The sequence below is a fragment of the Crocuta crocuta genome, unplaced genomic scaffold (assembly GCF_008692635.1).
Source record: "Crocuta crocuta isolate KB4526 unplaced genomic scaffold, BGI_CrCroc_1.0 scaffold128, whole genome shotgun sequence".
In the NCBI taxonomy this organism is placed as follows: domain Eukaryota; kingdom Metazoa; phylum Chordata; class Mammalia; order Carnivora; family Hyaenidae; genus Crocuta; species Crocuta crocuta.
Window position 1 is genome coordinate 704,386 of NW_027532232.1, and position 10,937 is coordinate 715,322.

At 41.2% G+C, this 10,937-nt stretch overlaps 1 protein-coding gene across 1 annotated transcript; it reads left to right on the forward strand.

Moving 5' to 3' along the window:
- The first annotated feature begins 9,577 nt into the window (after positions 1 to 9,577).
- LOC144242952 (olfactory receptor 2A5) lies at positions 9,578 to 10,510 on the forward strand. Its single transcript, XM_077777987.1, has one exon. The coding sequence runs from the start codon at positions 9,578 to 9,580 to the stop codon at positions 10,508 to 10,510; it is 933 nt and encodes a 310-aa protein (XP_077634113.1).
- The last annotated feature ends 427 nt before the right edge of the window (positions 10,511 to 10,937 follow it).

The window sequence follows — 10,937 nt, forward strand, 5'->3', positions numbered from 1 at the left end:
ACCATTTTAATTTATTTCAAAGTAATTTATCAAAGGGGCTCTGACTGGCAAGGAATTCACTGCAATGGGCAATTCTCACTCATCTGTAGGTGTTCAAATAATGCGTGTTGATCAGTACAGCAAATCTCAAACCTCTGACCTCTGCTAAGTGATGCATATGAGACATCTCAGGGTCTTAGGCTTTGGAAATATTTAAGATTTGGTGTGTGGGACAATTCCACATCAATGATCATTAAATCATGTGAATTTCACCTAGATCTCAACCTAAGAAACTTAAGAGAAACTTTGCCTTGAATTTCAGATCCCAAGTAGTCCTGAATTTTCTTTTGACTAATCCCCATTCTAGTTATAGAAACATGAAACCCTCTTATTCTCTTGATCAATGATAAATCAGTAGTCTTTGATTAATATACTGGTATTACAGATGTTTTATATATCATACAAGTTGTCACTGAGAAGAGGGGAAATATATTGCTACCTTCCACTACTACAGGGTGTCCAGGATTGGCATGAAACAACTTAAAAAACACAAAAAACTTGAACTAAAAACTTGAGCGTTATGACCACTATTCCATACTATCCAGTGGGTGATAGTGTGAGCCCTCCTCACATGGATGTTAGCTCATGCTCAGCTATATTTAGTGAGGAACATTGATATAATTACAAGGATTCCAGTGTTAAACTTTTGGAAAACACTATTCTTTACCTAATATGTTATTAGAGATCCATCTATAAGCTATTTGACAAGAGGAAAGGACAAATTACAATTATAATTAGAATTCTCTTAATATGAAGAATTAGACCTTCTGGAAAGGGAGAAAGAGCTAAGGCAATAGGGTTTGTAGCTAGGGTAGCCTGGGCATTATTCACATTTATACCTCCTCGGGGTAGACAGGTAGGGGAAGGATGGGGCATAGGAGCTTTAAGATTTGAGGTGCTAAGAAGCTTTTTATTTAGGCGTGCCTGGGTGGCTCAGTCGGTTAAGTGTCCGACTTCGGCTCAGGTGAAGAGCTCATGGTTTGTGGGTTCAAGCCCTGCACCGGGCTCTGTGCTGACAGCCAGTTTAGAGCCTGGAGGCTGTTTCAGATTCTGCATCTCCCTCTCTCTCTGACCCTCCCCTGCTCACACACACACTCTCTCTCTCTCAGAAATAAATAAAATAAAAAAGAAGCTTTTTCTTCAAAAAATTTTAACATTTATTTATTTTTGAGAGAGAGAGAAAGAGAGAGAGAGACAGACACAGAGCGTGAGTTGGGGATGGTCAGAAAGGGAGACCCAGAATCCAAAGCAGGCTCCAGGCTCCAAGCTGTCAGCACAGAGCCCGAGCAAGGCTCGACCTCACAAACCGTGAGATCATGACCTGAGCCGAAGTCAGACACTCAAGTGGCTGAGCCACCCAGCGCCCCAAGAAGCTTTTTCATTGTTCTTTTGTTTGTTTTGACTTTTGCTCTTTGTTAGGTTGTTATCTCAAATCCTGATTGACATTCTTCATTTAATTATGATTCACACTATGACTGAAAATAATTTATATTCAGAAAAGAGAAGAGAGAGTGTTGAGGACAAGGGCCCAAGAAAGTACTAAGAAGAGAGGGGGAAAGGAGGGAGACACAAAGTCAAGGGAAGAGAGAGAGAGACGGAGTAAGAAGGTAGGGAAAAGAGAAGGAAGGAGGTAGGAGAAAATAATGGGGGAATAAGGAAATGAAAAGATCAGAAGATCAGAAAACACCGAAGAGACAGCAGTGAGGCAAAGGGAGTTCTGTAACTGAATATCTTACCAGCCACGCTCAGTGTAATGAAATGGTGATCCCTGGGCAAACATATGAGGAAAATCTGCTTTTCTAAGGCTATAACAATGTAGTATTTTTCAATAAAAATGTATATTTCATAAAAAGCATATATCCTTAACTTTTTTCAATTAGCCACTATGAAATAAGCCTAATCATCATATAGGTGTTGATTTATTTATGTAGCTAATTAATTGAATACCTACTAGAAGAAGCCACTGGGATTTAAGTATAATGAATGAAGACATAGTTCCTGCACTTAAGGACCTCTCTTCTGGTGGAGAAGACAAAGACAACAGTGAAAAGGCGTATGAATTTAAGTTTGTGACATGTACCGCTGTGGTGTATGATAGTGTGGTTGGGGGAGGAGCAGCCAAATGATGATTCAACTGAGGACATACTGCTGGCGTAGTGGCCAGTGGATGCAAAACCCCTGAGGCTGGCAAGAGTTGGTATGACCTAGAACTTGTCTAGGTCCAGTGCATCTTTACCACCCTGATCAAAGAGGAAGATTTCCGAAGATGTGCTTAAAGAAGCAGGAAGGGCCAGATCATTTAGCACTTTCATAGCTTTCAAAGGGAATTTGGATTTTATGTGGTTCAAAGAAAGGACATTGAAGATTTTTAAGCAGGAGGGCACAGAATAGAAGTGGAAAGCCAAGTTAAGACACTTTACATTGGTCTAGTGGATTTTGTCAGTCTTCCACTAGAATAAAGGCTCATAGAGATTAAGAAAGGCACAGAGCAAGTACTTTCATTTGACTGATTAATAATGGAAACAGCACTAAATGTAGGTATTTAAGTCTCATTATAACTATGAGGATCAAACCTTTCTCCCTCCCTTCTTACCTAGGAACCACCCGCCACCACCCCACCACAGGCTGTGGGCTACTATAATGGCATTGACATTGGAAAGAAGTGAACAGAATCCAGATACCTTCTGGAGAGAAAGAAGAATCCAGAATGACTCCATTTCTTACTTGAATAACTTGCAGGGGTGGTGGTGGTGGTGGTGGTGGTAGTGTGGGTAGTGAGGTAACTTACTGTGGTAGATGAAGCAAGGAGAAAATAAACGGAAAGTATATTACAAAATATACATTTTAGATACACTAGGTTTGAGATGCCTGGATTCTTACCTGAAATCTGCCTTTATTTTTGAAGAAGTCATACCTCCCCAACTTCTGTATTCTCATCTTTAAAATGACACCTTTGGACCCAGTGTTCTTTAAGGTTCTTTGCGTGCATAAAAAGTTTTTTAAAAATAGCACCATACATTTACTTTGAGTTTTAGAGTTTGCAAAATGCTTTTTGCTTCCTTATAAAGAGTGAAGTTCTCTTCTCATGCTGGTGGTTCAAGGACTGTGCTTTGAGAAACATTTCTCTGTCACCTAAACACACTATAAAATGCATAACAGTTGAAAGTTTAAGAAAGAATTGAATGGTTTCCTTAAAAGTAAACAACAACAAAGGGGCACTTGGGTGTGTAATTTGGTTAAGCATCCACCTCTTGATTTCATTTCAGGTCACAGTCTTACAGTTCATGAGATCAAGCCCGGTGTGGGGCTCTTCACTGACAGCATGGAGCCTGCTTGGGATTCTCTCCCTCCCTCTCTCACTGCCCCTCACCCCCCTCAAAATAAACAAATAAACATCTCTTTTTAAGTCCAACAAATTAACAGATGTACAATTTGTCCTTCAGAATCATATTATTAATGCACAGACTATCTGACACTGACTCTTCTGTGTTTGAAAATGCCTTTACTACTCCTTCTTCCTTTTGAGTCTATGCTGTGCTTCTGGAGATATGAGAGATAGAGTTGACTTTTGTTCCCTAATTGGAGGAAACATGAGAAGGTGTGAAATCCATTATTTTCCCATTCATCGGCCTTTCTGAGTGTGTTGATGAATTACAAATAATGTGATGAGTCGCTGGGGGAGGGCTGTGCCTCCAGGGTACTAACAGAAGCTTCTTTTGAATGTGATGGATTCCTAGCAGGATGAACTATAACCCTCACCTTGGAAATCTTTGGTCATCTGCCTCTTTATCCTTGGCATCATATGCGATCAGTTGAGTCCTTGTTTCACACAGGGTAATAACTACTTCTTATTTTGACAATGAAGTCACTGTATATTTGTACAGTGTTATATTTCTAATGTTTATTTTTGAGAGAGAGACAGAGAGCAAGCAGGGGAGGGGCAGAGAGAGGGAGACACAAAATCTGAAGAAGGATCCAGGCTCTGAGATGTCAGCACAAAGCCTGACGTGAGGCTCGAACCCACAAACCGCAAGATCATGACTTGAGCCAAAGTCAGAGGCTGAACTGACTTAGCCACCCAGGAGCCACTGTATGGTATTATATTTCTGATTAACATATTAAGAGTAGCTCTCTGGAAATTGACATTTTCTCTACATGCTGCATCATGTTCACCCTTGCAGAAGTCAACGCAAATGGGAAATGATGCAGAAAAAAAATGATGTATTTTTCTTGAAGGATAATAATGGATTTCTCTTAGTAATTTTGGTTTTTATTTTTTCTATAAATATTAACTTCAGTAGAGTTCTGGGCAGAAGACTATCTTGTATCTAAAAAAGAATTACTCCTAGGATTAAATACTCATATCTTAGTTCATATCCTGGCGTAACATCACTCACTGATTTCCTTCTTTTGTATTTTTTGGCTCACTGCCTATTTCTCTGATCTTTCTACTTGCTCTTCTTTGGAGGTTTATCTTCCCCTATCCATCTCTCAGATATTGGTCATTTAAGATACTGTTCTTGTCCTTGTTTCTTCTCAATGAAACTGCTCTCCTTAAATGACCTTTTTTGTTATCATGGCTTTAACTATCACCTAATGCATGTATAATTCCCAAATCCATGACTTTGGGCTCTATATCTCTCATGAACTCCAAAACAATTTGGTTAATTACTTCTTGGACATATCCACCTATATGTCTCAGAGGCACATCAAACACACCATGTTAAAAACTATACTCTTCTTTAGCCCTTGCCATCAACACATTCTCCCTGAGGTTTTCTTTGTATAAGTGAATGAAGCCACCTGTATATACAGCCACATAAACCAGAAACCTGAGAAGCATCCAAGGTCTGCTTTTTGCCTCACCACACACAGAATGTCACTAAATACTGATTCAGTAAAGCCTTGGATTGTAGGTAACTTGTTCTGTGAGTGTTTTTGCAAGATTAGCAAACATTTCTAATACATTTTAACTTGATATACGAGTGATGTCTTGCAATAGGAGTCCAAACCTGACACCAAGCGTCACATGATTACAACTCAGCCAATGGCTCTTCTCTGTCTGTCTCTCTCTCTGCAAGATTGTGGGTGATCAGCTCTCATGCTCGGATGATCCATCTCAGGCCACAGTGTTTGGCAGAAATCAGTGATTTTTCAGAATGCTGGAAGGTGCCCACAACTGGCAGTAGTGTATTTTTTGTCACTTCAAAGCACCTAGGGACAGTCCTTTACTTTTCCTACAAGAGTAAGATTAGGAATGCTTTGCTTCATTCTAGGTCAGGCTGCTTGCAGATATAGACCCTTTCTTCTGCTGCCTTATTGCCAGTTACATTAAATACAGTCTGACAAGAGTTTATAATGCTGTACCGTAGTCAACATCCGTGCGAGCATATCCAAAGGCCCCCATGCAGAAAAAGATTCCATTGAGTCAATAGACAGCAGCGATTCTCTTAGTGATAGTGAAAGTCATCCTACACAATAACGCTTCTCTCTCTTGTCTTCCCCGAACCAGCCATGAAAGTTCTCACACCAGCCATGAAAGGTAAGGGCAGGTTAATTTGTTATTTTTCTTTATATTTTGTATTTTTTTAGTATTTTGTATTATATTGCAGCACTGTCATTTTTATGTGAATATTTTTGGGTTGTGGAACAAATCATCTGAGTTTCCACTATTTCTAATGGGGAAATTTGTTATACAAGTGCCTTGGATTACAAGCATGTTTCAGGAATGAATTACCTTCACGAACCAAGATTTTACTGTAATTGTGTTTCATATGCGTTCTCTCCTCTCCACCCCAGTGGTAACCCCCCTAACTTAAGTACTTATTATCTCTCATTTGAACACCAACTCCTCAGATAGCTTGGCCTTATAGCCTTCCATCTTATTCTTTTAAACAGTATTCTACATTAAACAAGAAGTAATCTTTGTAACCATGTATTTACTCATAAAATTCTACTCTTTATTCTAAACGAAGTCCAACATCTTTGACATAGTACAGAAGTTTGTTTGTGAAGCCTCTTTCCAATATTGTTCTTTTGCCTTTCCCTCCTCATACCCTAGGGGACAGTCTGGCATGTCCTATCCACCTTACGTCCTCCTGAAGAGTGCTTAAGTATCTTTTAAGCACTGTGCTGACTCCCTTTCAGAATAATGGATCACACCCTCCTTTGGTCCCATGGTGTACTGTGCACACTTCCATCATAGCCACTAAATTGTTTGCATGGCTCACTCTGAGAGAGATGGTAAGGCCTTTGAAGATCAAGGCAGCATCTCATTAATGTTTGCTTCTCCAGTGTCTAAGAGAGTGCTCACATATAACAGATGGTCAGTAAATATAAATTAAATGAATTTTCAGGGCACCTGGGTGGCTCAGTCGGTTAAGCATCCAACTTTGGCTCAGGTCATGATCTCAGGTTCATGAGTTTGAGCCCTGTGTCAGGCTCTGTGCTGACAGCTAGCTCAGAGCCTGGAGCCTATTTCAGATTCTGTATCTCCCTCTCTCTCTGACCCTCCCCTGCTCATGCTGTCTCTCTCTCTCTCAGAAATAAATTTTTAAAAAATTTAAAAAATAGGGACGCCTGGGTGGCTTAGTCGGTTAAGCNTTAAAAAATAAATTAGATGAATTTTCTAAATTAATAAGGGAATGACTTAAATTATTAAGAATCTACATGTAGATAATTGTGGATATTATATAGAAATTGAAAATTATCTTGGAAGTATTTAATTATCCAGTTTTAGGTAGTCAATAAATTTATCTTAAATGCTTCAATTAATTTTTTAAGCACTGTACATAGCTTCTAAACTTTTCACTCCTCCAAAATTTCAGGACATTTATTCCTTGAGCTTCTTTATTCTGCCCATGTAAATGCCATGTGCTTTGAGTCCTTGACTAGGATGTAAGTCAAAAACCATGGGCATATTTCCTTCCCTGTCTTGTTAACAGAGAACCATGTTGTTCACATATTAACAGTCTACTTCTCCTCTTTCAAGTAAAGAACAAAATGTGATCTGATCAATGAGTGTTGGATGTTTCTTTCCAAAACTTTGCCCACTGAGCAGATACACACAAACATAGACACATACATATATAGGACTGACCCACAAAAGAGAGACAATCAAAAAATTTCAAGACACCCTCTCTTTATCTTTTATTATGTGAATATAAAGTCAGCATCTAGTCCAAGGCATTATTTTATTAGAAGCTTCATGGAACTCATGAGTATATCATAGTAAAGATGTGATACCTTCTAAACTCTAAGGCTTCTATCAGACACCTCAAGACCAGCTTTACTCTGGTTTGTTTTCCCTTACTTCCAACAGCCCGTATCAAATCTCAGGTAGTCATGGAAATTTCCATGTAGTCATGGAAAGGACTCAGCATCTTTCTCAGCACAGTGTGGTTAGAGTTTTCCTTATCTACCAACAACCACTTATAATTACCTAAGGAAGGAAGAAAACAATTAATGTCGACTTTCAAGCCATTATTTCATAGATATGATGTTCTACCTCCTACAGCCTTCACAAAATCCCTCTGAGACAAGATGGAGATCCAGGAACCCATCACTATCCAAATACTTAGGAGGTATAAGCTACAACGCGATCCCAGGAGTATGTTTATTCTTATTACTACACAAGTTTCCTGTATGGATCCAGCTGGGTATTAAGTCATCACGTACCAGCCCCTTTTCTTCTGAGCGTCCATCCCCAGGGCCCAGAGAAATGGAAAGACAAACAACTTTTATTCTCCTGGTAGAGATGGTATCTGTGTCTTGTGTGTCCTTGTCTCCTCCCCCCCAGGGACACTCAGGGACAATCTGGGTGGGTTTGGACGATGATGCGGTTGCTATAACCCCTTTCCTGCAGATGTTCACAGTGAGCAGGCCCCAGAACCTGCATCAGCTTGTGTCAAGGGAACAGGGACAAGACCCGCACCTGGAAGTCCCTCTTTTAGAGACAGTTGGAGGGGATAAGATCCTCAGCTCTGACCTTTGAAATCTCTGCCGACTTCTGTGTGATTTCCTCTAAATCCAATCCTGTCTCTGAGATAAGACAACGGCTGGTGCCACAGTGAGTAAAGGGCTTTTTTCAAAGTGTGGTGGGTGAAAGAAGCTGGGGTCTGGAGGGAGGAAGGGCTCCAGAAATTAGCATCTCTGAACAGAAGGTACAAAGTCAACTTATGGGCAGGCAGCTTTCTGGTCTTAAGATAGGGCTGAAATTTTCCAAGTTGGAATCATAAGCTGCCTATTAAGAATGATCACATGTATCATGAATTGTCATTTCCTAGGAGTATATGGGACATTTCAGGATTTCCCTTTCTGTCATCCCTGTGGCCACATGGTTAGTGGAATGGCAGCCAGAGAAAATGAAAGAAGAGTCAAAAGACTTGATTAAATTCCAGGATAGGCACTTATATGCCTGCATTCCATCCATCTGTCTGTCTGTCCATCCATCCATCCATCCATCAAACATCCATCCATTCATCCATCCATCCATCTAACAAATGGGTGCTATATTAGGTACTGTTCAAATGCAGGAGGGTGTAGGATCCACGCAGAACCAGAAAAGCAGTCCAGCAAGAGGGTGGGGTGAGGCAGGAGTAGAGGTATTATATAGTTAAATGTTCACATGATAACTGCTTGCCCTGACCCTATAGCACAAATTACTTCTGTGAATGCTGACCAGATTAGTGATGTTGCTCTGCTCATGCTCAACAAGGAAACAGTTAGATTTTCCTGTGTAGCTTCAGAAAGTAAAAAATTTAGGGACAACTTCATTTGCTAAAGCCCTGAAACTAGTGAACACAGAGGGCAACAATTCATTTATTAACTCTATGTCTCTCTCTCCCTCCCTCTCTCTCTCTCTCTCCCTCTCTCTGGAGAGAGAGGGAGGGAGAGAGAGTGCACTAGCAGGGGAAGGGCAGAGGAAGAGGGAGAGAGAGAGAGAATCCCAAGCAGGTGGGACTTGATCTCAACTGCTGTGAGATCATGACCTGAGCTGAAATCAAGAGCTGGATGGATGCTTAACCAGCTGAGCCACCCAGGAGCCCCTATTTACTCTATCATCTATTGAGTACCTGCTGAGTGCAATGTGCTCTGCACAAATTATAAAATAAGAACAAACCAAATGATAAAAAGAAAGTGGGAACAAAATTGGAAATCTAAATCAATTAGAAAGTAAAAGCATATGAGACTATGGCTATTGGACTTTCCAAATGAAATAGTCATTCTGGAAAACACATTATTCTGTGGCTGCCATCATAATAGTAAAAACATAAATCTTGCCATCAAAGTTAAATAAAATTGGGTAGAGATCAAAATAGTGCATGGAATCCTGTGCTCGCAGTACTACTTACCTGAATAGATTTTTCTTTCTGCTTTACAGTGGATTAAAGGATTTGACATAATGGTTCTGAAAAGGATTGGCAGCTGATCTAACACACGGTAAATACCTTAAAACCCTTCTTTCAGTTAAATAAGTAACCAAGATCAGAGTTTGCTCCCCAGCAGCAGTGACTGGTACAGATACTATTGTCAGGGAATGACAGAAAATCAAACATGGGTCACAGAATTTGTTCTCCTGGGATTCCCGCTCAGCCCAGTGAGGCAGGTGCTCCTCTTTGGGCTCTTCTCCCTGTTCTACGCCTTCACCCTGCTGGGGAACAGCACCATCCTGGTGCTCATCTGGCTGGACTCCAGACTGCACACCCCCATGTACTTCTTCCTCTCCCACCTGGCCGTTGTTGACATAGCCTATGCTTCAAATAATGTCCCAAAGATGCTGGCCAACCTTCTGAACAAGGAAAAAACTATCTCCTTGGTCCCATGCATAATGCAGACCTTTTTGTACATGGCTTTTGCTCACACCGAGTGTCTCATCTTAGTAATGATGTCTTATGATCGGTATGTGGCGATTTGCCACCCCCTGCATTACACTGTCATCATGAACTGGAGAGCGTGCACTGTTCAGGCTGTCACTTCCTGGGCATGTGGCTCCCTGCTGGCCCTGGTCCATGTGGTTCTCATCCTGAGGCTGCCCTTCTGTGGGCCTCATGAAATCAACCACTTCTTCTGCGAGATCCTGTCTGTCCTCAAGCTGGCCTGCACTGACACCTGGCTCAACCAAGTTGTCATCTTTGCTGCTTCTGTGTTTATCTTAGTCGGGCCCCTCTGCTTGGTGCTGGTGTCCTACTCACGCATCCTGTTTGCCATCCTGAGGATCGAGTCCGGGGAGGGCCGCAGGAAGGCCTTCTCCACCTGCTCCTCCCACCTGTGCGTGGTGGGACTCTTCTTTGGCAGTGCCATCGTCATGTACATGGCCCCCAAGTCCCGCCACCCTGAGGAGCAGCAGAAGATCCTTTCTTTGTTTTACAGCCTTTTCAACCCTATGCTGAACCCGCTCATCTACAGCCTGAGGAACACCGATGTCAAGGGTGCCCTGAAGAGAGTGCTGTGGAAGGAAAGATCAATGTGAGGGATGCCAGGGATGGTCTTGAGGTGGAAGATTTGTTGTCTGTGACATGTGAGGGGAATGATAATATCAATGCCTGTAAAAAATCTCATGCTTCAGATTTTCAATATTAAAAATATATATTGATCAGATTCTGTCCCTAAACATGGGGTGCTTCCAGACCACAAGGTGTAAGTAGAAAGTCACAAAGTACAGGCCATAAGAGAAGAATCGTGTAGTGATGAAACACTGGAGCAGAGAGCCATCGACTCCCATGGCCAGTCCCCAGCACTACCTAAGATCCACTTTCTTGTCTTTTGAGGGTTTTTTCTCTCACATCTCCCCTTAAATTCATCTAAGATTTCCATCTCCCTTGTTGTTAGTATATGCTAATAATATCATGATATTTTCTGAAAAAATAGTGCATCTCTAGCAAGACAGAATAAATGGT

Bases quoted from the DNA above. Each gene is read 5' to 3' on its own strand.
- LOC144242952 (XM_077777987.1), top strand. From the start codon at position 9,578: ATGACAGAAAATCAAACATGGGTCACAGAATTTGTTCTCCTGGGATTC.